This window comes from Marmota marmota, unplaced genomic scaffold, assembly GCF_001458135.2.
Source record: "Marmota marmota marmota unplaced genomic scaffold, marMar, whole genome shotgun sequence".
NCBI classification, from domain to species: Eukaryota; Metazoa; Chordata; class Mammalia; order Rodentia; family Sciuridae; genus Marmota; species Marmota marmota.
The window spans coordinates 15438855-15466679 of NW_026000016.1; the positions used below are offsets into that span (position 1 = coordinate 15438855).

A 27825-nucleotide genomic window follows, 5' to 3' on the forward strand; every position below is an offset into this window, starting at 1 on the left:
GCTATTTCAGAAAAGTTTGCATTTTGAGCTCTTGCAAGTTTTCTTTACCAATGTTAAGGCTTTCGTGGAGAAGGAATGGAACTCCTAAAAATTGGGAGAGTTATACCTTGATAGATACAGTTGAGAATCTCAAACTCTGAAATTTCCCTGGACCCAATAAACCATTTCTAGGTTCACATCCCTACTGGGAAGTACTAGGTCAGCAAAGGAATGATAGGAGTATACAAGAAAGTGGCTAGAGGAGTCAGGGGAAGAACCGTATATATCCTGAAACTTCTGGATCAAAGAGGGGGGACAGAACATGAAGTTGGATAAGGGATACCTACCACCCCCCAGAGCCATATCCCATGACTCAAGATTTAACTCTATAGCAAATGCCCCAAGGATAATGACACTAAGCTGCTAGAATGTCTTAGAGGATTACAAAAGCTGTAACTCACATTTAATGAAATAGAAATACAGGAACTTCCATTGTACATGTTGGACAAAAAGTATCCAAAAACTCAGAGAAGAAAGCATGCTAAGTGGATTTGCTATACATAAAGTTTAGGGGGAAAAAGTAACCAAATGCATTTTCAGGAAGGCCTCTTTTAGTACCTATCATCTGTAGGTCAAGATTAACTGTAGGAAGAGATGCTGTTATTAAACTAGGCTTCCTGAGGAATGTGAGAATAGCAAGATCTTTAAAAACATGTCACGTTGTAATGTTTAATTTTCAGAAGTAAGATGAGTGCATTTCTTGCAAAGCATGGGAGGATTGTAGTGGCATCTAGGGGCTCCCAACATGATAATGGTTAATACAATACGATGTTTCTGGATAGGCTGCCAACAAAGGTATTGCTTAAATGTTTGGTTAAAAGAAATTAGTGATGGCTGAGTGCAGTGGCGCATGACTGTAATCCCAGCAGCTCAGGAGGCTGAGGAAGGAAAATTGCAAATTCAAAGCCAGTCTCAGCAACTTAGCAACGCACTTAGCAATTACCAGGACCCTGTCTGAAATAAAATCCAAAAAAAGGGCTAGGGATGTGGCTCTGTGGTTAAGCACCCCTGGGTACAATCCCCGGTATCTCCCCTCCAAAAAAAAAAAATCAGTGATAGATGATCAGAGGAAGAGGGCAGTAACAATAAAAGTAAAATCCCTTGCGCAGTTTCCACAGCAGACCTGGAACCCATTGACTTAAAGGGTGGTTGGTTCCCCTAAGTAAAAACCTTGCAATATGAAGGCAAATCTATTATTTTGTTATCTTCCCACTTCATAACCTGGGAACTTTGGACCATTTATTCAGGTCAATGTGTTTTACCTTAATATTCAATACTTTGGTGATACTGAACACTGGGTTGGAATTAACACAACTGCTTGGAGACCAAATGAACCACCATGTTTCCCTACTAAATTAAAAGCATATAGGAACTTCTAGAGTCCTACGCAAGGTCTGGTTCTCAGTGGACCCACTGCTCCATGGACCAACTTGGTAATACATGCCCTCATTTCCAAATACATAATTGGAAAGGACACTGTTGGTAGTTTAAAAGCGCTCACATTCATTTTTGACCTCTTAGGCAAGAGCTATTGTGGTGGAAAGGGGCAAGTGAATGCTCAGAAGCCTTTTGCTCAGAAGCCTCCAACAAAAAGGATAAATTAAAAACCAAAGCTGAATCCCAAAAGGAATGGGGGAAAAAATCAATGAAAATTTCAAAGACTTTAATATTGTAGTGGCCCCTGTCACATTTCCTTTTATTTCACAATACTGTCTCCTGCAAAAACAACCAAAGATGTCAGCAATGGTAGTAGCCCTGGTTGAAGCTACTGCCCTCAATGTTAATTATTTGCTGGAACCAACTGAAATAACCTCCAGCATGTGATCTGGCAAGTGTGTGTGTGTGTGAGAGAGAGAGAGAGAGGTTTTTTTTTGTGTGTGTGTGTGTGTGTGTGTGTGTGTGTGTTTGAGAGAGAGAGAGAGAGAGAGAGAGAGAGAGTGAATTTTGTTTTGTGTGTGTGTGTGTGTGTGAGAGAGAGAGAGAGAGTTTTTGTGTGTGTGTGTGTGAGAGAGAGAGAGAAAGTGAGTTTTGTTTTGTGTGTGTGTGTGTGTGTGTTTCCATATCTATAAGGAAAGAGAACCAGAACCAGTCTGCATTCCCATGGGATAGACAACAGTTTACACTTATGGTCTGGTCTCCAGTCTTTTTCCATTTTTACATCCTTTATCAAAATATAGATCGGAAGGATCTGTATTTTATGATCATTCTGTTTAACATTACACTGACCCACCATATAATTGACATCATCTAGTAAGACCAGATGAAAGATATGGGGCAAGTATAATAGAGGTCTTGGTAAGCACCAACACCATGCGTGAGAAAGAATAGGTGATTAATCTTATAAAGATTCAGGAGACTTGTGATTCCAGAGACGATGGAGTACACATTTCCCCTATCCCTGCTGGTAGGGATCTTAGGGCTGAGGGAATGATAAGAAAATGATTTTTTTTGTTTTGCTTGATTATTCTACTACATATTCTACACTGAATACTAGAGAAGGCAGTAACCCAGAAATGCCCATGGTATAAACACAACAAAAGCTGTGAGGTTTTTCATGTTTCAATTTTGATAAAGTGGCTGGGCTGTCTCCTGTGAGAGGGCTGGCAAGAATAGGGAGGGGTTAAGGAGGATTCAGAAGATAACTTGATGGTCAATAAGTTTTAATTGTTTATGGTTTTGTTTCATTGTTATCTCTCATGCAGACATTACTAATCAGTGGTGATAGATCAATCTTTAAATAAGATTTATAGAAATAAACACATTCTAAATTGTTCATGAAATAGTAAAAATTCATTGTCAATGATCTCATAACTTAAAATTCAGCCAACTTCAGAAACAAGTGAATTGAAATACCCTTAGGCTAAAGTGGAATAGTCTGTTCCATTTAATCAACTAGGTGGAAATACTTATAAATTTAATTCCTTTAAATTCATACAGTGAATCAACCATGTGTAAATTTCTGAAGGTTTTTATTTTTTATTGATCATTGAGTTTCTTGAATGGCAGATAGTTTGATTAGTGACACTGTGAAACTAAGAAGTATTTGAATTAAGAAATATTGAAACCCATGAGAAGTAAATGTGAAGATGCACAAAATTCAAGACAATTGGCTTGTGAAAGACAAGTATGGTGCACTGATTACAGAAAGGAAGACAAGTCTTACAATGAACTTTTATTTGCAGCAAGTTTCTGAAGGCTTCCTCATTCAGCATTTCTTATTCAAAGAGTACACCCAGAAAGTTCTGTCTTCAGCTGGTAGGAAGAGGCTTGGAAGTTCCCAAAGACCAGCTCTAAGCCACCTCTACCACCCCTGCTTCTTGAATGCCTCATTCTGATTCTCCTTGAAGATGCCAGGCTGCCAAGGGGATCATGTGATATGGGCTAGGGATTGAACTGACCGTGGCTGGACAACACAGAACCCCTTTGTTGCTCACTAAAACAAATTCCAAATTCCACTCTTATGGCACATCACACCAGGATCATATATAATCCTAAAGAATCTTTATTTGTTCTATAATTTAATAGTATACCTATAAAATAATTACATTATACTTATAGCTTTTCTTCATTTATAAACAAAACAAAACAGAAACAATTAAATACAATTTGAGCCAGCATAAGGTAAACTTTATACATACAATAACCCCCCGAAGGAGCTTCACACTGCAGCATATCATATTGCTTTCATTGCTACACCCACAACTGGGTTCAAAAAGAGTGCTCAGGTTATTATTCTATGAGTTCTTAGCTTAATCTTCCCCCCTTTCTGTGGGGGCTCTGCATTAATAAAACGATAGGGGTTGACTTGGCAGTTGTATTGGAGACTCTCCTCCACTCTCCTTCCACTCCACTCCATCAGCCTCCATTAGGATCATGTGGGCTTCCTTTCTTCACAGTTTTTCTGCTGCATATTCTACACTGGGTCTGACTTGAGGTTTTCTGCTAAATGAAAATAATCAATTCTGACAGTGGATACCTTTTTTACTTTTCATCGCCATCCCTGGGTTCCAGCCCTCAATGATTTCTTTTTATTTCTGCTTCCTGATTTTGGGCTACCCACTTCTGAAGCCAAAACCCCATTCATAATAGCACAGTCTGTGCTCAGGTTTTGTGGTGTTACGGAAGTGACAGAAATATACAACTTGCAGTGCAGCAGCAGGAAACAGATTCACCAACATGCTACGCCCCACCCCAACCCTTGTTCTCCAGGTGACAAACTCTAGATCCACTGTTACTGCCTAGTGTCAGTTTCAGTCTCCAGAGCAATTTGTAGAGGGTCTCACTCATATACTAGGAAACTGACCCTTTGGCTGGAACACTCGCTTAGAAATTATCAGAGAAAGGCTTTTAGAGTACGCTCAATCCCACCAATGGCATCTCATTCACATTTGTCAGATTCCATAAACATCACTCACAGGGAAGCCTTCCTGGGGAAATTTAGCAAAGAGATTCAAACTGAGTATAGTTTTGTGAGAGCATAAATTATGTCAATTTCCTCATATCAAGAGACCACAACATGGAAACTTTGACAATTCATTAGAAAAAATGAAAGGTGACCTAATGTTTGCTCATACTTTTAAAGTCTATTCTTTGGAAGGGATACTAGTTATTTTCCGTAGGACAGTTCAACTATATTACTATTCGTTATATGTTAATCCTTTACTTCCTCCTGCACCACAAAGTGACCCAGTTCCTTATATTCTTAAATACATCTTTAAACAGGAAACAATTTTGCTTAATGTTATGGCAGTGAAAATAGCATCCTGTGTCACCCCACATATGCATAAGGGATTTTGAGTTAATAACTTCCCAATGAATTCCCCTCCCCACACCCATCCACCCCAACCTAATTTCTATATTGTGCTGCAATGCTTTAGTACCTTCAGTGACATAATATTCAAAGTAAAAGCATGATTCTGCCCATTTCCCTGCCCAATCTAAAAGAGGTGCACGACAGTGAATTGCTGACCAGGCATTATGTCTGAGTAAAAAATACCTTTTTGGCAGATCATCACCTGCTGTCCTCCCTACTCAGAATGGTGCTGCAAGGCCAGAGTCAAAACATATGAAACAATACATGATAGGTCTATAATACTTTTTAACAGCTCTTTACAATATAGGTCAATTATAAAACCAGCGTTAATATAGAGACCTTGTGTGTGATAATATTCTAATTGCAGCGATAATAGCATGCACACTAGAGTTCATCTCAAGTCCACTGATGGAGGCTGGGGAGTAAGGAAGAAAAGGTGGTGATGTCTCCTGGAAGGGTGTGGCCTGCTGAAAGCAAGGTCCCCAGGAAAGCCCACTTGATCCAAGTGGCTCAGTGGTTTTCTTGGTTTCGGGTTTGTTTGGAGCCCCTCTGGCCCTGGACATCTCCTTTAAGGACATTGTCCAAATCAGTATCACAGCAGCAGCAAAACCACAAGAATGAATTCTCACCACCCCCAGAGGTCCAGGAAAACAGCAGGAGAAGTTTGAGGGGCTGCTCAGACGAGTGATGCACCCTTTACAAGGAAAGGGGGCAAGCTGGAGTGTAGGATGAGGCCTGGGAAATACTCGCTTCCACATGGTGGAAACATCCATGCTGGATTTACAATGCATCAACTAAAGTCCTCTCTGACTGCTGGGGCTAGCGGAGAGGTTTCCAGCATCTTTCCATCGGGGCCTGATCCACAAGCTAGTTCTGGAGCTCCAGGCAGGGCTCCGAGTCAGTCAGAAATACATCAGCAAAGCTCCACTTGCGTTCCACGTTTGTGACACGGACACCGTCAGCCCCAAAAGACGTGCTTGCTGCTGAGGGGAGAACACTAGACAGCGTGTGAGTGAGCTCAGAGGACGGGGACCGAGGCAGCGGCGGCGACACGACCCAGCGACCAGGGCGCGCAGCGCAGTGCTGAGCTGCGTCCAGCGCCAGGCGTTCACTGTTTGTCAGAGTCGCTCAGGTTCACGGACATGCATCGGCACTGCTTCACCTTCTGGATTTTTTTGAGTCGAAAGGGTGGATCCAGCCCGGGGCATTCGAGCTCCACCAGGACCGAGGTGACACGCTGGGGCTTGCAGAAGGCGCAGGACTGAAAGGACTCCTCCTCTTTCTTCACGTGCCGCGGGATGTAGAAGGAGTTGCACTGGCCATAGCAGAAGCGGTTGAGGATGGTGCGGCTGCGGCAGCCCTCCTCGCTCACCGTCTGCCGCAGTGGCTGGGTCTTGCACCAGTCACTCTTGAGGTACTTGCGCTCGGTGACCACCAGGGCCTCCTGGCTGGAGGCAAGCACTTCCTTGATCTGGTGATGCCATCTCTCTGAGTTGTTGCTGCTGCCGTCCTTATAAGGTGAGGGGATGGCACCCACAGGCCTGTTCTTCCGGGCTTCTGCCACCTTCACCAACACAGTCACCAGGAACAAGGACAGAGAAAGCTTCCAGAACATCCTGCAATGAGAAAAGAGTTAGAGAGGTTGGTTGAGAAGGGCGACAGAGTGCAGAATCCATGTTGTCCTTTTAATGCTTTATGGGTTTCTTAGGAAAGGTGACAGACTGCAGGATGACCAGGGATGGCTGAAAGTGAGGAGCATTAAACAGTCCACTTGAGGATAGCTATGACACTACCATAAATAGTGCCCCAAAGGAAGTAATGAATTTATAATGCAGTTAGAAAACATAAGTTGAACAATTACAGAAATAAAGCAAATGCTGCCAAGAGACACTCAAGCCAGTTCACAGAAGTACCAATAATGGTAAATACTCAAATGTTTATTGTGTTTTAGAATGGGCCAATATTGTTCGAAGGGGTTTACATGCACAGCTCATTTGGTCCTCAAAACAGCCTTAAAATGGAGGTGGTATTAGTGTTCCTACTTCATGCTAGTAATGCATTGAGGCCCACAGAGGTTCCATCATTTGTTCAAGGTTACATAACCAGTGAGCAATGGCACAGAATTTGGAGCCAGGTATCTATATCCAGAGCCATCAATATTAACCAACAGACATGGATATGATTAGAAAAATTAATAAGTAAAAAGTAAAAGGAAAGTTCACAAATTTCTTAAAAATAAGCATTAATGTTAGAAACACACATAGGCTAAAAACGAATAGTCACATATCTGTTCATTATTACATATAAGTAATAGATAAAATTTAGCATTTAACATCAGTACACAGAAGTTCAAATCAGTCAAATGAGTCATAAATTAGATTTGTATAGTGGAAATTCCTACTTGTGAATTAAGAAATTTCAAGTCTGCATTAAAATCATGCCAATGCAAAGTTACCTGAGTGAATGGATTGTTTTTTCCAGTTTGGGTATTAGGAGACTGTGACACAAAATCAACAGAAATGGGAATTAGAGAGAAATTATTTTTCCTCTATCTAAAATGTGCCTTGTAGGGAGAAAACTGAAGTTTGACTTAAGTGAAAGATGGGCTTCAAAGTTCAATTTACATTTTTAATTTTTATATTTTCATGAATAGTCTCAAAAACCCAGCAAAAGAGATGTCTCCCATCTCATTTTACAACTGTAACTCCTAACATAATCCTCTCAGTATCATTATTTTCATCTTTATTAATTTCTTCTCTTTTTTACCATTTGTAAAACTGATAAATTCCCATTCACTTAACGTGCACACTTTAACATAGACCCGTAACAATAAAAAAGTATACATAAATGTTTATATATATGTGTATATATCTATACATGTATATTATATATATGTATCAGGCACAAGCATATAGAAATGGTTAAAAGTTAATATTAAGTATAAGAAATTCTTCAAATCACAAGCTAATATATTTACTAATATTAGAATAACTAATATTTTTTGGTTCTCAAAACACATCAGACATGTACACTCAGAAAAATGAGAAATTATATCTAATATATGTATGATATATCAAAGTGTATAAATGCATTCTACTGTCATGTATAACTAAGTAAAACAAATTAAAAAACCACACATCACACACACATTTTCTTTCTTGTGTTAATGCATTTAATCAAAAAAACACCATGAAATAGTTAGTATTGCTTTCCCTATATTATGAATGAGGAAATTGAACATTGAGAGGTTGTACAACTTGCCAAGAGCACATATCTTGGTGCCATTGTTACATGTCCAGTCTAAGCCACAATAAGCTTTGCACATCAACTACTTATGAAGTACTGATTCTGGAGTAAGCGCTGTGATTGGCTTTGTGAATTCCAGTATGTCTCTATTATAGTTTGGTCCTTAAGTGCCCCTCGAAGACCTATGCATTAAAGCCTTGATTCCCAGCTTAGCACTAGTGAAAATGATTAAAAACTTTAAGAGTTGGAACCTAGTGGGGGTGTGTCCTTGAAGGAGATTGTGGCACCCCAGTATCTTCCTCTCTTCCTCTTTGCATTATGATTGTCAGGAGGGGAGCAATTTTCTCTGCCACACACTCCTGCCATAAAGTACTGCCTCATCACAGGTGCAAAAGCAGTGCATAGTTGCACTCATGGACTGAAACCTGCAAAACTGTGAACCAGAATAAACCTGTCCCCTTTTTAAGTTGGTTATCTCAACTGTTTTGTTCCAGTAAAGGAAAGCTAACTAATATAGGCATCAGTGGCCACCCAGGATATGAAGGTACAAGGAAAAACCACTGGTTGTAGTTAGAGAGGAAACAGGAAGAGCCTAGGAAACAACTAAAAGAGCCTTTTAAAATCTGAATAGGATTCCTCAACATGACGCTGCTGCTGAAAGCAACTGGAGTTAGGTAGTATGGATGAAAATGAGCAAAAGAAATACAAAATTTGGTGGGGAGGGGAAACACAGATAATATTCTATCTTTTCTCTCTCCTTCCTTCCTTCTTCAAAGATATTTTTCCAACACAATTATTGAAATTTTAAGGCCAAGTCTTTCAAGGGCTTTTCTCATGTCTCCTTAGTTCCACACATGAAGTGTCATATGAAAATAGCCACCCTTCCAGCAGACCCATGGCAAGCATTGAGTCTTGGACTCACTCAGCTTACACAGCTTATTATATTTGCAGAATGATTTGTGATCTCAATAGCCTCTTAAAAAGAAAGTATTTTGGTTCCATTTTAATAATTTCCGAAATTATTAACATTCTGAGTAAACACAACCCAAAGTTTGTGAGTCCCAGCCAGGAAAGATTTACAGAGTCGACCTGGTCCTTAACTCCTAGTTCCAATAACAGCCTCACATGCACCATTGATAGGCTCGAAAAGGCATGCTTTCATTCAACACCTTCTAATTCTTGTCGGGGAGAGCAGAGCTGAAACATGCTCAGATCAATCTGGGGCAAAAACTCTCCGTGTCAACAGTATTAGATGTGGTGATTAACAACACGCATTCTTTGAACACTTTAAAATGATTTCAAAACATCTGGCACACGTCCCTAGATGTCATGTCTCACAGGAACCTAGGAAGGAAAGCAAACCTCCAGTTTTCAGGAAAGGAAAAGAGACAGATAAAATCTAGGTGTCTGGGGCCAAGTCAGTCTCTTCTCTCTTTCCTTTCTTATATCTCATTTCTGTTCTCCTTCACACATGGCCACAGTAAGCTCACCTCACCTCAGTGTCAGCTCACTGTCAGAACAGGTAAGTAGGAAAGAGGTGTTTGCCATGATGATTATTCAATTATATCCTCTTTCCTTCAGGGACACTGATGTAATTGAACCTGCTGTTGTTGGCCCTTGCTTGTGGAGAGTTCACCAAGGAGACAATGTACGTGCCATGCCTCTACCTTCAGTTTGCCAATCATCCTTCCAGTGGTCTGACCAGGACCTGAATTCGGCACTTCAATTGCTCTGTCCCGACACCCTTTGCTATTCAGAGAAATGGCTGGCATACAATTAAGCTCTCAGGAATGTTGCCACAACTGCCAGTAATGACAGCATGAGGATACTTCACTTTACTCTCACATCTTATGTTTGGCTTGTATGAGAAGAAACTCATAAATAAATCCTGTCGGCTTTATTAACCGTCCTTCTGGCTTGACAATGTTTTCAGTTTGCAAGGGGTGCCAGGACTATAAATGCTGATGGCCTAAGCAGACTGGGTTGGCCAAAGTTGATTGTGCAAAAAAGAGAGGTAGTAGAAGCATTTTTCTCTTAAGTGAACGCCCTTGGACCTGGCCTTTGTAGATATAAGAACAAGAACTGGCCAGGTCAAAGCAGCTGAGAAATCATAGTCCCCCTCTATGAGCCCTTCCTAGAAATGTGAAGACCTGAACAGGGTCTCTACAATAGGACCTGGAGCAAGAAAGCTGATTTCTAGGAAAGGATACAGCAGAGATGAATCATCTATCCCAACAGGTGTATGCAAGTGAGCAAAGGCCATTGGTGCAGTTAAGCCAATGAACTCACTGCCACAGTGAACTTGCTGCGTTTTAGAAGTCAGGCCAAGGCAGGACTGGACTGTGTAGAAGTGGTGAATGGCAGGGAGGGGATGAAATATTTTCTGTGACCTAAGAATTCTAGAGTATCCTTGGAAAATTAAAGGGAAGCACCCAGGTCTAAATATCCATAGGCACTCTGGGATAAACTTGCTCCTACCACCCAAGTGAAAACACATTAAAAAACAAACAAAAGATCCAAACCAAAACCCCCAACAATGTTAAACATCCAAGTATATATTTTTTTGAATTTTCTACTGCCATCGCTTCAACAACCAAAGTATTTCTTCTGTGATTTTGATTCCTAGGCTGTAAGGGTACTGGTTTAGCTCCCTAATCAACTCTCTAGAGATAAATGTGAATGTTCCTTGGCCCCTGGATCATCCTTGTAGCCTAAGATTGCTTGTCTGCTGAAACCACTTACCTTCCTGGCAACTCTAAACTGAGGGAAATTATGGCCCACAGGCCAAACCCAACCTGAGGCCCTTTATTGTGAATAAAGTTGTATCAAAGCATGGCCATGCCCATTCATTTACATTTTGTCCACAGCTGCTGTTGTGCTGTAAAGGCAGAAAGCATAATGCAGATAGTGACCATAATGCCCACAAAGTTAAAAACACTATCTGGTCTTTTACAGAAAAACTTGGCCATGTCCTGCTCCAGACTTTTTTCTATTCAATTCAGTTGTCATCTTCTCTTTACTTTCATGTTCATTTGACAGAAAAAAAAAAAGTAGCAAATTTCCTTGACTTTAGGGGATGTGGCTCAAGCGGTAACACGCTCGCCTGGCATGCGTGGGGAGCTGGGTTCGATACTCAGCACCACATACAAATAGAATAAAGATGTTGTGTCCACCAAAAACTAAAAAATAAATACTAAAAAAAACTCTCTCTCTTTAAAAAAAAATTTCCTTGACTTTAAAATTTTATAATTGTGAAACATTTCAAACACAAAGTGAGGCAGAAAATTTTTAAAAAAACTGTGCCGACCATCAGGATGAATACAATATTAAGATTTCCTATCTTTACAATCTCTTTCAATTTTGTAATATATATATGTAAATATAGTTTACATATATGTAAACTATATTTACATATATGTATAACTACATGTATATATAACTATATATATACAGAGAGATATTACTAATATAACTATATAGAGAGGTATTACTATATATATAAATATATATACACATATATATGTATGTGTATGTGTGTGTATATACATATATATGTGTGTGTATATACATATATATATATATAGATATATATATATATATATAGAGAGAGAGAGAGAGAGAAAGTTATAGTATGTTCCTCACATCCTTCTTCTACCCTCACTGAGCAGACCAGCATTCTGTATATCATTCCAGTTGTTGTGTTTACTAGTTACATTTTGTGTATTAGTGCATATCTGTGTATTAACAAATCTATCCCTAGTTTCATACTCTTCTTTTTTTGTTTCCCAGAATACATGTTTGAGATATTATGCATGTGGATGTTTGTAGAAGTCTTTCCATCTCCATTGCTGAATATTGAAGCATTTATTCACTATTCATTCATCTTACTGAGGAACAGTTGAGCTGCTTCAACTTTTCACTACTGTCAATGATGTTGTCCTGAGAAGTTTTGTATGTGCTTATTTAGGCCCATCTGCTAAAGTTTTTCTTTAGAGGAGACATGAAGTGGAAATTCTGGGTCAGAGAATATGTACAACTTGAGCTTGACTAAGTTTTGCCAAGTTGCTTTCCTAGTGTTTGCATCAATATTCCCTTCCCCTGGGTAAGATGTGAGTCCCTGATGCTTCACACAATTGCTAACACTTGGTGTTACCAGATTTATTACTTTTTGCCTATCTGAAAAACTTGAAATGGCATTTTATGATTACTGTAATTTGCATCTCTGGTTACAAACGGCTTGTACATCCAGTTCAAATGCAGTGGTCTTATGACTGAAAAGAAATACTTGTAACTTATTTGAAGCGAGAGAAATCAAAATATTGGGAGAGGACAAATCAGAAATTCTAATTATGTATCTTCTGAAAAGAAAATTTCTTCATGAAAAGAATAGGAAGTGGCTAGAAATTTTAAAGCAGAAATATTAGTGCATCCCACATGACTCAGAAGTTTGAAATCCAAGTGGATTCATTTACTTTTCCAAGTGGCACTGCCTGAGTGGAACATTGACCATCGTTGTGTTCCAAGAGAAATTTAATTTCATCTGGAAAAATTATATTATGTTTTTTTAAAAATATATTTTCAGCCAAAGAAGAAATGATACTATCATTACTTACTTTGACTTCCGGATAGCAAGAGTATCATTTGGAAATTTGTAATCAAAGTTCTTAATCTTTGAAGACATTGTTGGAATAAGTTCAGAAAAGGAAATGTTAACACTGAGGCAAGATGGCAGCAGAGAACTATATCAATAAGAAAACGAATGGAAAATGGATGGGAAAGCTGTTTGACAGCCTGTGTTTATACACATGCATTGCTTCTCTCTTGTCCACGTCCACTTGAAAATGGGAAGGGAATGTGGTTTCTAGGCCCTAAGCTGCCTATGCTGTGACCTATTCTGACTCACTCCCAGGTTTCTCTGGGTTTCCCAATGGCACTTGCCACCCCTTGCACCATGTTGCTGTTATAAGGAATATGGCACTGGAGTCAAGTACAAATCAAGAACTCTCTGAGCTTTATTTGAAAAGAAGAAAGATATTATGAGTGATCCATTAAGCATTTTGTAGCCAGTGCTTTTGTTCTCTGCAGCCATTAGAAAGTTTTATTTATTTTTTTCCTTAATAAGGATTTTAGACCATAGCCTGAGAGATCAATCATGCTGCAATGATAACACATTCTGAAACCCCCTTCCTCCATCCATTGTGTGTTTCAGAAAAACTAAAATAGCAAATTTCACTTTGCTACAAGCAGAGTATAGATTTTCTGTTTGTGTATACACAAAAATTAGAAAATACTGTCTCAAATGCTTTGAGTAAAATCAAAAACATACTGCCCATATACTCATCAGCTTTTCTTGTTCACTTTCTGTTCAAGTTGCTTCATTTCACTTTTTGAATCCTAGTTAGTAGAAATGGTGACAGGGCACATGCAAAATTGTGTGTCCCCTGTTTACTTCCCTTGGTATTCAGAAGAACATATATATTTTTTCTTTTTTTCCCTTCAGTCTTTCAATTTCTTTTCTTGAGTTTTCTTTTTCTCTTTTCCTCTGGAAGGTGGGAGTTTCCTAAGTATTTTTTCTACAATCCAGTCTTCATATTACTCACATTCCTAAGAATTTCATTCATGCCTATGACTTCAACCAACAGCTTTCTGCTTATGACTCTCAGACTCTATTCCCCAATTCCCTTTAGGCACCTCAAATTCTATATATTTCAAGCCTCATCATATTTTCCCATTCATCTACTTCTCCTCTGACATTGTTCCAGTGTCAAGCAACACTACAACATTTACCTTTAATGTAAATGAAAGCTGACAGCTAGGGGCATATCCTGTTAATTTACTACTAGAGAGTCAATGCCCCTATTTCTGCCTTGCGAACAGAACCACAATTTTGTTCAGGCATTGGATTCATAAATACCATGTACATACCATGGATGGATAACTGGTTGGCCCAAATCAGTTGGTTGTCCCACTCTCCTTGCAAGTGATTGATTTAGGCATGCATGATGATGCAAATGTGATGAATAAGATATAAGGTATAGCCTCCTGGGAAAGAATTTTATTCCCTGATGAAAAGAGACATGCCAGGAGAATACTAGATTTAGGTTGTTCTAGTTTTAGGTTGTAGTTACACAAGGGTTTAATGACTAAAGCTGAGAAGATACAAGTATGTGATGAAAGTCAATATTTAAGTATAAAGCACAAAATGAAAGCAATTGCATTCTTTATTATGTCATTAAGCTATCGAATTTACCAGCCCCGGAACTGCTTACCTCTGAACTTCATGTTTGTGAATAAATTCTTCAATATGTAAGTCACTTTTGTTTACTGGAGATTGTCCTAGTTTATCTTTTCCCATATTAAGTCCATTGACAAGATCTCATTATCTTTTGTGACTCTTTCTAAATCCCACTGGTAATACTTCAGTTCAGGTCCTTATAATTCTTAGAACAGCACTCTCACTTGGCTTCTGGGTCTCAGACTCACATAGTCTTAGATGTACCTTCTGGATTCCTATCAGAATGAATGTTGTAACACTCAACTCTGTCAAGATTATTCCTTTAAATTAACCCTTTAAAGAGTTTCCGTCATTTATGAGTTCAAAGTCTTTAGGCAGGGTGTACAGGCTTTCTGTGATCTTTGTCCTCTCCTTGGTCTCGTCATATTAGTACCTTTTTACCTTATATCTCATGCTTGAAATACAAAACACTAAGTATTTTACCCCTTGGAAGAGTGTTTTCCAGCTCCAAACATTTGTGCATTTTCCTTTGCCTGATATGTTGTTTCTCTTACCACTGTTAGTCATTTGAGTTTCATTACAATATTATTTGCTTTGTGAAACTTTCCATGTTTCCTGTGCTCTTCATTTTTGCCATAGTTCTAACTGCCTTGGTACAGCCAATAGACACCCTGTAGCCATTGTCTGCACATTTTCTCCCTTATTTGAACATAAGTTATTGGAAGAAAAGGGTATTTAATCTTTGTTTCTATTGTGACTTATGGTGGATCTAGTGAATAACTTTTGAACGTTTATTAATGTATACACAAATGAAAGACTTGACAATTGAATGGATTTTATCTACACTAGTATAGGTTTCTTTAAAAAAAAAAATACCTTCATTTTATTTTATTTTTTTAATGTGGCACTGAGGATTGAACCCAGTGCCTCACATGTGCTAAGCAAGCACCCTACCATTGAGCCACAACTCTAGCCCTAGATGTGGTTTTTAACAATTATTTTTAAAATACTAAAACCCAGTTTGAGACTGGTTAACTTTCCAGTAGCAATGATAATCTTTACATAAACATTTAATTATAGTGATTTAATACATATCTAGCCATAAAAATCAGAAGTAAATGCAACTCCTAAAAGTGGGACTTTAAAAAAGTTTAATAAATATTAGTTGTCTGTGATTCAGTAGTAATTGTTTGTTCAGGTTCTTATTTTTCTTCTATTTTAAAGTGTTGTTCACTCTTCCTTATTCCTTGGACCACTGACCTGACAGTTTTTGTTATCTCTCAACTATCACAGCAACTCTTTTGGGCATAAATGATCTTCAATGGGCACATGTCTAGTCCTACGGGTTACATACAGGCTTTCCAAAGGCATGTGTTCAAGGGTAGTTTGAGGAATATTCAAATTCTCAACCTCCATCTGTTCCTGCTTGTGAAATTTCATATCATGGGACAAACATGTTCTCCTTCCTGCTTCATTAAGCATTCCCTTCTTCTACTTGACAACAGAAAAGGATAGCTCCCATCCCACCCACTCTTATCATGGTGTATTGTGGGTACTTATTCCTCTTTCTAGAAAAGGGCAGTATTCACTCATAAAAACATGCATAACCAAAAGTCTCCACACATGGGGCATCTCTTTAAAAGAGGTGAATTGTTGAAATTTACATTTCTTTGTTTAATAATTATTTACTAAATGTATAACATATTTTTGCTACTTTGAACAAATATTCATTCTAATGAATAATCAATCCACAGGGAAAAAAATCCAATCTTTCAAGCTTTATGGGTACAGGATGAAAATTAAAATTTATAAGCATACTATTGTCACAGAAACAATAACAGAATGAAAAATAAAAGACTCTCAAATATAAAACCTAGTAAGAAAATTAGAGTAAAACATGAATTTAAGGAGAAAAAGATGTAAAATTTTCCTTTAAAGGAGTATTTCTGCATGCATTTTTTAAAAGAATGCATAATCGTGGGCATAAAATAGTTATGGTATTCAGATCTCTCTAGAGACACTAAAAAGAGATTTTGTTTTGAAACATCCGTTTTGTGATATTCTTTAAATGATACCCACTGCAAATTTTAAACATCAATTAAAATTATGTGAGAGGTATACAACCTGTTACATACAGATTTAGAAATAAAACTGTCAGAGGGCAGCATATTAAAGTATATTATCATATTATTACTTTTAAATATGGGAATTACACTAATGATGCTGGGCAAGAAGAATGAGTTATCCATGACTTCTTTGATACATAAAAATTTTATGTTCACATGCAAATGTTATGAGGAAAGACCTCAGGCTTCATTCTTCTTTGATTCACTCACTCATGTCTCTCAAATTCTGCAACTTCTATTTCCTGACAGTTTTTTAAAACACTCTGCTGGCTAATGGGTCCAGAGAGGACTGGAAAATCCCATATTAAGTAATTTAATTGAAACAAGAAGTCTGGTTTACTTGGTGTTAAGTCTTAGGCACCCTGCCCTTTTCAAGTTAGCTCCTATTGACAACCAATGCTGAATTCAGACAAATTAGAAGGCAAATTCAAGGCTCTCAACCAAAGAAAACAAACATAATCAGAGACAACCAGGAGACTTAAAACATGCCAATGGATATGGAGTTATGGAAAAAGTGAAGAAAAAAGTGTTGAAACATATTAAAAATGAACACCAATACCCAAAGCTTTCCCTATTTATGATTCTATATTAGGCAGCACTTTTATTAAAGTTTCATGCATTAATTGATTCATTCATTCATTCTACATGTTCCATGCCCTTCCCTAGGGTTTGTGATACAAGAAGGAATAAAACACTGATTCATCCCAGGAATGAGATGAAAAAATAAGAAAAAGAAAATAGTGAGAAAATAATGACCCTGGAAAAAGGGGTCTAGGTATTTGACTCTTCGAGTAATCCACAAAAGACAGAATGTTGGCCTGAATTTGGGAATAACAGGGATGAAAAAGGAAGGAAATATTTTAGATAACTGGGCTTTAACTTCTTGGGGTGACTGAATGGACACAAGAATAAGGAAGTGGGAAAAATCTAAGTATTTGCATCAGCCAATTGGTTGATGGGTCTGGTATTGGTATTTATATTAGAAGATCAGAGAAAGACCTGGTTTGTGAGAACAGGGAGTCTTTATGGCACAAGGAAAGAAAGATGTCTGGCAGAAGATGGGCCTCAGCAAATGGACCTGAAGTACTAACCAGCTCTGTGAAGGTTATAAGTGCACCTGGGGATAGGGTAAGAAGAGAAGTGGTCTGACAATGGAGCTCTGGTGAACACTGTCTTTTCAATTTTGTGAGGAAAGGAAACCTACCAGAGTGGATAAAATAAGGAAGAGCAAAGGTTGTTAAAAATAAGGTGAGGGGGGCCAGGCATTGTGGTGCATACCTACAAACCCAGTAACTGGGGAGGCTAACACAGGGGATCACAATTTCAAGGCCAGCCTCAGCAACTTAGCAAGACAAGGTCTCAAAATAAAAAATAAAAAAGCCTAGGGATGTGGCTCAGTGGTTAAATGCTCCTGGATTTAATCCCTGGTGCCATACAGCCCCTAAAAAAAAAAAAAAAAAAAATCAGACAAAGGCAAAGTCTGACAAATCTTCACTGGATGGATAAGGATAATTAGAGATAAATGATAAAAGAGTTTTAGAGATGGCTGGTGGGAGTGGGAGCAGACTGTAGTGGGGAGGAAGTGAAGATAATGCATACTGAATCCTATTTATTACATTTTACAAGGTTGCTGATAAGCCAAAATTCATTTGGCTTTCAAAAATTTGAGGGTTTACACCTCCTTCCTTCCTTCCTTCCTTCCTTCCTTCCTTCCTTCCTTCCTTCCTTCCTTCCTTCTTTCCTTCCTGTTTCTTTGATGCTAAGGATTGAACCCAGGGTTGTGTACATATTAAGCATATGCTGTACCTCTTAGCCACACCCCCAGCCCTCTTTTTTTTTCAAACATCTTTATTGAGAGATAATGCACATGTCATACAATTCGTCTATTTACAGTGTATATTTCAGTGGTTCTTTGTAGCACACAAGATGCTCCAAAACCATTAGCAGTCATTTTCCATTTCTTTCCCCATCCCCTCCCACTTATTCTATATCACTCTGACCCTCAACCCCAGGCAATCACTTATTTGCTTTCAGTCTCTATGTATATGCCAATTCTGGTCATTCAAATTTTGTTCTTTTTGTATCTTCTGAAAACACAACATAAAAACCCAAGCTAAGTCATTCTGAAATATCAAACAGAATAGGGCAAGTCTTGAAGTTTCTTCTACTTGTTCTAAGATTTCCTTTGTTTCTCAAGTAATTAATCTTCCCCCAAAGTACCTAACTTACTAGTTCTCTGCAATAAAACTTCATAAACCAAGTCTGTTGTGATCATCACCATATACCTGGAATTCAGCACAAGTCCTGCTACATAAAAAATAACAAATAAATATTTATTGAATAAATGAATGAATACCTAATATTTCTGAGAAATTACAGATGCTGTTTTTGGTAGTATTCAAACAACCAGAATATTACTGCTATTTGAGAAGGGGAAAGCCTGGAAGATTAGAGGCATCATTCCTTTGCATTTTATTTGGGGAAATAAAGCAACTTTAACTGTACCATTCATGCAGCAAATATTTACTGAATGCACATGTGCTCATGATGTTTGGTGTCCATTCTGCTTTTTATAACACTCTGTTTAGATCTTTCCTTGGATCAGCCCAATTATAAATAATGTAAATAAAAAAGGACTTCTTCTGAACTTTTGAAGTATTTGTAGAGAATGTTTCTTGTTAACATCAAACAGAATGAGTTATACCTTAAGCCAAGCTTATCAAATATTTTTAATATATTGTTTCTGAACACATGTATTGGTATATTTTTCCAAAGAGCCAGTTTCTATTCACAATATTTATTATTGGTATGCAATACAAATTCAACAAGGACTTCCTTTTTCTTTAATATGTGGTCCTCAGATTCCATTACGAACCTGACCCATTGGAGAACTTGTTAAAAATGTAGAAACCCAATGTACATACAAGGTGAAATTCTCATGCTCAAAATTTGAGCTGGAACCTAACAAATGACATTTTTAAATATGTACCTCATACTCTGAAAAACAGAGCCTAGGCCATTCATTTTAAATATAATTATCTGGGCTCTGGTCCACTGGCCAGGGCAAACTTCATTAATTATAGCCTCATTAATTCAGACCAAAGACTAAAACAGTAATACATAGCAATCAGTGTTGAAGTTAGTTGTAATTTAGATCTAATGTCTCTTCTTTCCTTGAGCAATTTCCCCATGTTTAGAGTAGAGGGCTTCTTTAATGATTTGTGACAGGAAGATGTGAGAGAGATGGTTTGTAAGTAATTGTGGTTGTGTGTTTCCATTTAGGATCTTTTTCTCGTCAAGCCTGTGTGCCAGGCTTCTGCAGCTCCTTGGAGGGCCATGTCAGGAGAGGTCCCTGCACAATACCCAGGGGACAGGGTGTGAACCAAGGACTTGGCTCGCTGCACCTCAGAGGTAATGAAGGTTGACATTCATGTACATGCAGAGGCCTGCCTGGAACTCACTCATTTGATTTTGCTAACTTCCCTTCCTGTCCTTCCCTCCACTTTTCCATTATGCTCAGTCTTCTTTCATGTAACACATGTTGAGTTGAAGCTTAAGCTGAAAAGAATTCACATGCAGGTATTAATCATGGTCCAAGTGGCCATATAAGGAATTCTGAAGAATTAATCTGAAGAAAATCTTGTGTTTGGAAGTGGATGTAACAGGGGTGGTAGTGAAGGTGTCAAGAAACCATTATATTTTGGTTATGGGATTGAATCCAGACTCTCTGTTTCATGCATGCTAAGAAAAAGTCTACCACTGAGCTATAGCTCCAGCCCAGACAGAGATCATGATCTTTTGAATGGAGTCAAAGAGCTGTCATGTAGAAGTCACAATTAAGCCCTCCTCATCTCAGAGCAAAGTGAAGACCAATAAAAGAATAGGTCAGAGGGCATATTATGGTTTAGATATGAGGTATCCACTAAAAGCTCCTATTAATGCAGGAATATTCAGAGGTGAAATGATCAGGTTTTGAGAACTGTTACCAAATTGGTTTATCTTAGTTTGAATGGAATGACCAGGCGGTAACTCTTGGCAGGTGGAGGAGGAGGGCTGGAGGAGGTGGGTCACTGGGGGCATGTTCTGGAAGGATGCATCATCCTGTGACTCCTTCCAACCTCTCTTCCTCTCTGCTTCCTGACCCTGCCATGAGTGAGCAGCTTTTCTTTGCTGATTCCATTCCCCAGAATCTGCTGCCTCACCTTGGTCCCAGAACAATGAAGTCAGCCATCTATGGACTGAGACTCTGAAACCATGAGCCCCAAATAAACTTTTTCTCCACTAAGTTGTTCTAGTTACACAGTGACACAAAAGTTGATTAAAACAGGAAGTATTCTTACTCAGAACATACTTTAAAAAAATATTTACTATAGCATTTTAAAAAAGAGAGTGATATCCAGAATAGGTAAGTTCATAGAAACAGATTGCAGATTGTTGGTTTCCAACTTTTGAAAGTAGAAGAAGAAACAAAGAACAACTCTTTGCTGGGCACAAGTTTCCTTTTCAGCAATAAAAACATTTTGGAGAGGCTGGACAGCAGCAGAGTGCTCACCTCGAACATGCGAGGCACTGGGTTCAATCCTCAGAACCACACAAAAATAAATAAATAAAATAAAGGTATTGTGTCCCACTACAACTAAAAAAGTTATTAAAAAGAACTTTTTGAAACTAGGTAGCATTGCAAAACATGGGAAATGTACTAAATGCCACTCAGTTGTGCACTTTAAAGGTTTAAATTAGAGAGAGAGAGAGAGAGAGAGAGAGAGAGAGAGAGATATGAAGGTCTCACTATGTTGCCTCCAACTCCTGGGCTCAAGTGATCCTCCTGCCTCAGCCTCCTGAGCAGTTAGAACTGCAGGCACATACCACCATGCCAGGCTAATATGGTTAATTTTATGTTGTGTGAATTTCATTTTAATCCAAAGAAAATAACTAGTAGGAAAATTAACTAAAATGGAAACTTCAAAAAATTTTATTTAACAATTATTTGATGAAAAAATCTGTTCCTGGTTAGAATTTACATCAATAAAAATCAAAGTCTCATAAGTAAAAAAAGTTCTGTGATTTTTCTTCTTTTTTTTATTGTTAAAATCTATCCTTTTGTTGTTGTTTTTAGATAGATATACATGACAGTAGGGTGTATTTTGATATGTTATACATACATGGAGTGCAACCCATTACCATTTTGATCCCATTCTTATGTCCAATTCATTTTACTGTCTTTCCTATTCCCACCCCCCATCCCTTCCCTTCATTCCCCTTTATCTAATCCAATGAATGTCAATATTTCCCTTCCATATCCTCCCTTATTATGGGTTAGCATTCATATATCAGAGAGAACATTTGGCCTTTGATTTTTGGGGACTGGCTTATTTCACTCAGCATGATATTGTCCAGTTCCATCCATTCATCAGCAAATGCTATAATTTCATTGTTCTCTATAGCTGAGTAATATCACATTACATATATATGCTACATTTTCTTAATTGTGATTATCATCTGTACTGGGTGGTACTATATATGATCCAAGTTCACTGCTTTTCTTTTTAAACATTTAATCATTTTACTTTTAAAATAATTACATTTTAGTTACAAAAAAAATTGCTATTTGTAGAAACTTTGGAGAATTCAGAAAACTTTAAAGTGAAACAAATAATTTTTATTGATATATAATGTAACACATGTTCAAAGTACTTAATTGGTAAAACTTTAAAGTTTTATAGGCATTAGTCCCATAAACATTTTGTATGTTAATTTTGGATTGTCACATTCTTAAATGTTTTACAAAGACTAATGTGGTAAAGGCTTGCTCCTTCCTCAATGTGGTGCTTTGGAAAAAGATAGAACCTTTGAGAGGTGGGGCATAGGTTTTAAATCACTGGAGGTGTGTCCTTGAAGAAGACTGTGGAACTCTGTTCTCTTCCTCTTTATCTTTGGTTGCCAGCTATGAGGTGAAAGGGCTTCCCCTGCCACATGCTCCCACAAGGTTGGATTGTGCCTCCATGATGTACTGGGATACCACATGTCCAAAGCCAATCAGTCATGAATGGAAATCTCCCAAACTGTGAGACCCCACCCACACACACACACAAATTGTTTTCTCTTTCTAAAATGACTTAATGTCAGGTATTTGTTACAATAATGGAAAGTTAATACATGTATTAAGATAAATATCTAGAAGTAGCATTGGTTTGTTATTAAAAACCTTGGACTTTAAGATTTGATGTGTTGCAGTATTAGTTTAGGAAATCAACTCTCTATAGTCCAGGGAGCAGTGGTCAAGGTAACTACTACCTCCACTGATGGAAATGAGCCTGGAAACTATACCTGGGAACTCCTGACCAGTCCAACCAGCCTGTACAGGAGTTGGGAGTTAAACAGAAGCAAAAGAAAAAAAAACATCAAAACTTTGTCTTCTTAATATCACCTGTCAAACCATTTTAGTTTGAATTTTTGTTTGTAAACATAATAGATTTTTGTTGAAGACCCAGTTACTGTTTCTGTTCAGGAGAATAATGAGAGGCAAGGGAAAATGATTTGAGAGAGTTCTTCTCAAAATAAACACAGAATAATTTTCTGATGAATAATAATCAACATATGTGAATAGGGTATCTATATTAAAGGTTCTATAAGTGTGTGAAGTAGTAGTGTGTGAAGTAGAGGAAGCTTTTAGAATCAAACAGGATGGTATCCTCCTACATTAATGTAAAATAAAAAATGTAAATAGAAAAAGTAATTTGTGCAGATAACTTAGTAACAAGATAGTAAAATAATTCTTGAGGTTATAACTAAAATTTACACTAATTTTCATACTCCAGGACTCTTTTCCTCTTTTTACAATTAATTATTCATCTTTTTGGTGGTGTTGTTGTAGATGGGCACAATACCTTTATTTTATTTATTTTTATGTGGTGCTGAGGATTGAACCCAATGCCTCACATGTGCTAGGCAAGTGCTCTACTACTGAGCTACAACTCCAGCCCCTTAATTATTAATCTTAATCAAATTTTCTTAAAAGTGTGTTTTCCTGACTGGTAGTTAGGAATGCAAATTTTGCCCTCCAAGACCTACTAAATTAGAAATTCTGTGGAGGAACTGGTTGCTTTGGAGCCTAGTCATCTGTATTTTAACTAACTTCAAGTAATTCTGCAACTTTCTGTTACATAACTTAAAGGCAGAGGACTTTAATGATAATAATTTTAATAAATGAATGTGATTACTCTGATCCTTGATAATTGTAATTCATTTATAGGTCCCTGATACATTGATTTTTTAAAAAAGTAACAAATAACATAACATCTGACGTTGTACTTGTTTAGGCACCATACATAAGGCAACATCTTAAGAATAATTCCATATGTGGTTTTCATGTGAAATATTAAAGTTCACAGTTCAACTAACTGAAAGAATTTGTTATACATTTCTCTTCAGTTATTATATGAAAAGTTAAAGCCCTAGTATTAGTAGAAATATTCTCTAAAATCCAAATTATTATTCCTGAACTCGCCATTCAATTACTGAAGCATTTTCTCCAAGACATAAATTTATTCATTTGCAACAACTATTTCTTGTGAACCTACTGTCTGCCGAGTACTGTTGTGGGCACTAAAAATATAGCAAACATGACCCTGATTTTCCTAGAAGTTACATTCTAGTGAGGGTACACAGATAATAAATTAGTGAACCACATAAAGTAAGAGATGATATTTTTAGATAGTAGGAAGTAATATGAAGAACATAAAACAAGAAAATGGGAGGAGAATCATTTGGGTTAGGATATTATTAGATAGAGTGGTAGTGAGCAGGGGAGTTCCCTTGGAAGGGAAATACATGAGACCTGAATAATGAGAAGGAACAGTGATACTCAGATTTCTGGAAAGAAGGAACAACATAAAGAATGAATCAGAATGAAGACAAACTTGTTAGACTCTTGGAAAAGAAAGGCCAGTGTAGCTAGATTTTAATAAGTGAAGAGTGTAGTATCGAGAAACAGGGATGATCCCAATTACTTGGGAAGCTGAGGCAGAAGGATCACAGGTTTGAGGCCAGGTGGAGCAAGTTAGCAAGACCCTATCTCAAAACAAAAATTTAAAAAAAAAAAAAGACTAGGATGAGATAGAAAGGAACCAGATTGTGTATGGCCTTACAGACTATGATAAAGTAGATAGCACCTGGACTTTATTATATATTTAGTCAGAAGCCAACACATGTTTTAAAGTAGCAAACTAGCAAAATCTAATTTTATGTCTTGAAAACTCATGGAGGCCACAGTTAATTTTTGCATTTTAGTGGAGATATTCAAGAAAGAAGCTATCTTCAGTTAGTATGAGAGGAGAACATAGGAGCAGGAAACATAGGCAATATGTTTTGGAAATTTTGCCATCCAAAAGGAATGAGATGGTAGATGGGATGGTGAAGGGAAATATCATGAGGATAAGAAAGAGTTGTGGAGAATATCAGCACAAGCCCTGCACAGTTACACCCTTGCTCTTCAATGACAACAACAAATGATTCTAAGAAATCCCATAAATGCTCATCGTGCTCTTAAAGTCTAATCACCAGAATAATAATTTCCTCTACTCATAGTTCTGGTTGCTCATTAAATGCTTTTGGTTAAAGGGATTTTATTAGTCTAATTTCTTTTTGCCTCATTTTCCTTCTCCATAGTTTAAAATAGAAATCTCTGTTACTTAGCCCTCCCTTTTTCATGAAGCCAAATGCATTGGAGTTCAATAATATCTCAGAAGTGTTTCGAATCACTTGGAGGTACCTCTCTGAGTGAGGCTTTATTATTGTTCCTCATTTACTCATTTCCTTTCTCTCTCTGGGAGGGCACTTTTGAGATTACATGAGGTTGGGATTTATGCGTTAAACAACACAAATGCTTAGCACAAGTACTAGCACTTAAAGAAAAAGGGATTGGGGTCATTGCAAAATATTGTAAATTTTGGGACTAACAATTTGGTTTTGTGGGTTTTCTTCCTGAGGCTGTGTTCCAGGGAGGGCAATAAAGGGTAAAACTCATTAGTGCATCATTATCTTTTGTCTGAAGGAAACAATGTGTGGTTTTTGGGCAGCCCACTTGGTGTTTGCATTGGTCCTGGAAATATTTCAAACCAACTATATTGTTTGAACAATTCTCCCTCTTGAACATGAAAAGAACCACTACTAAACCACAGCGTTGATGCTAAATTACTAGGTGATGGCTCCTCTGGCTCCTAAAGGTTTCTAGATCTCGGTCTCTGAAATCATGGATTTTTCTTCTAATGAGAAAGATCTAAGTCTTTTGGTAGACCTCCCATGCAGTTTACCCTTCCCATGTCCCCAGTGTGCTTCAAGGACTTCTGAGAAGTTTGGTTTAGAATCAAGGTCACCTAGTGTTCTTCAACCCTTATTCTTAATTTCAACTTTTCAGAAACTGCAAAATATTCCCAGGCCAATTCTGCAATTTCACTATTCTGAGCAACTGTGTAATCAATTAATAGATTTAATAATGAAAATCCAGTCTGTTTTCTCATTATCAAGGTGAAACATTACACGGATCTTGATGAGTTTGTTTATATTTTTACATTGTGTTGTTCTCTGAGCTACTTACCTTCCTGAGGATTTCATTATACTTTTTTTTAATGGTGTTATAAAAGGAGCATTTATAAGGAAATCTTAAAAACATATTTGGCATCATGTGAGAAAAAAACTCCTTTCATAGGGACTTTCAATAAATCTAATACCATATACTGTATCTCTCTAAAACAGTGTTATTTGATTTGCTGCTCCTCACATTGCAGTCTTTTTCCTCGATTTGAACAACAACAAAAAATGACCTATCTACTGGTTTTTATTATTCCCCAATTATGAAAAAATTTCAGGGTTTCAATGTCAGAAGCTCAGAACTGCCAAAAGAATCGTCATATATATTAGGTAAGCCTCAATTCTGAGCCTGAATTGTGGGGCATTATTTTTGTTATTACTATTATCCAACCTATAGTGTGATCCAATGATGTAATGTATATTAGAAGATAACTGTGAAGCAGGGTGAATTGAGTCTGTCCCCTGGAGTTAGACTGCCTGAGCTCAAGTTCCATCTCTAACACTATTATTAGTGAAAATTTGCCAATTTTAAAAATCTCTTTGTGCCATAGTTTCCTCATTATAAATTGGAGAAAAAATAATACCTGCTCATAATGTAGTGGGAAAGATTGAATATTTTTAAAAGATAGTTAATAATTTCATACATGTCAACTTTCCAAAATAAGTATTTTCTCAGTAAATAGTTGTCAAAAATGAATTCTTACATTCCAGATAAGAAAATTGAGCTTACTCCATTATTAAGAATCAGGAATCAAACTTATGTCTTTCTGACAAAAATCTTTTCTTTTTTTTAAATACATCAGAATGATTTCTCTTTAGCTTTTTTATAGCTTAACAATATTTCTTTCAATTATATCATTTTAAGTGTCTCAGGAAAACCATAAAATGGTATCTCAAAATCAAAACAAGTGGTCTGGCACTGTGGCATAGGCCTGTAATCCCAGCAACTCAGGAGACTGAGGCAGGAGGGTTGCAAGTTCAAAGCCAGCCTCAGCAACTTAGCAAGACCCTAAGCAACTTAGCAAGTCCCTGTCTCAAAAATTAAAAAAATAAAAAGAGTTGGGGATGCAGCCTTAGTGTTTAAGTACCTCTGGGTTCATTCAATATCTGTTATTTAAAAAAAAAAATCAAAACAAGCTCTTGTGTCCTTATGCCATTCTAAAATTTTAGTAAATTTTATATAAGAAGCTCTGCATTTTTTTTCCCACTGGGGCTCACAAATTATGAAACTGGTCCTGTAATGTGATCTTATTTACTTAGAAATGTTACCTCATAAATGCAAAAAGTTTCTCAGTCCTTCGTATAAGAATTATAGCAGTGATGCTGTATTAAAGTATGAATTCTTATTCCTTGTTGGACTTAAGAGACTACATATCATAATATTTTAAGAAAATAAACAGTAAAATTCTCTTAAATCCATTAATCGAGGCAAACTTAATTAAGAGTTTACAATGTGTTTCAACTAGTGGTTCCCCAATTTTTTGTGTGTGTGTGCTGTGGCATGTGTGTGCATACACACAGATCTAAACACACAAATGGTAAATATGTGTCTATTCACACATAGAGGCAAAGAATCTGGGGGCTTCACTGTGCTAGGGCTCTCCTGGACATCCTGAATTTCTGAAATTATTGGTTTGACACATGGAATTTTCGTAGAATTTAAGAGAAATTTTGACTTTTTAATAATTATGAAATTGTTGAGAAAAATAAAAATTCTAAAATGTGACATAATTAGGAACACACATAGAGCCCACAGAAAGTAGGAGTCCTACTATATA

The 27825-nt window shown here is 37.3% G+C and overlaps 1 protein-coding gene across 1 annotated transcript in view; it reads right to left on the reverse strand.

Annotated features, from left to right (window-relative positions):
- Positions 1-2991: 2991 nt before the first annotated feature.
- Grem2 (gremlin 2, DAN family BMP antagonist) overlaps positions 2992-27825 on the reverse strand; it is a 103834-nt gene continuing 79000 nt past the window's right edge. The window contains exon 2 of the mRNA XM_015483533.2: positions 2992-6468. Coding sequence (XP_015339019.1) covers positions 5961-6467 — 507 coding nt within the window. The 5' untranslated portion in view covers position 6468 and the 3' untranslated portion in view covers positions 2992-5960. The remainder of the gene's footprint in view (positions 6469-27825) is intronic.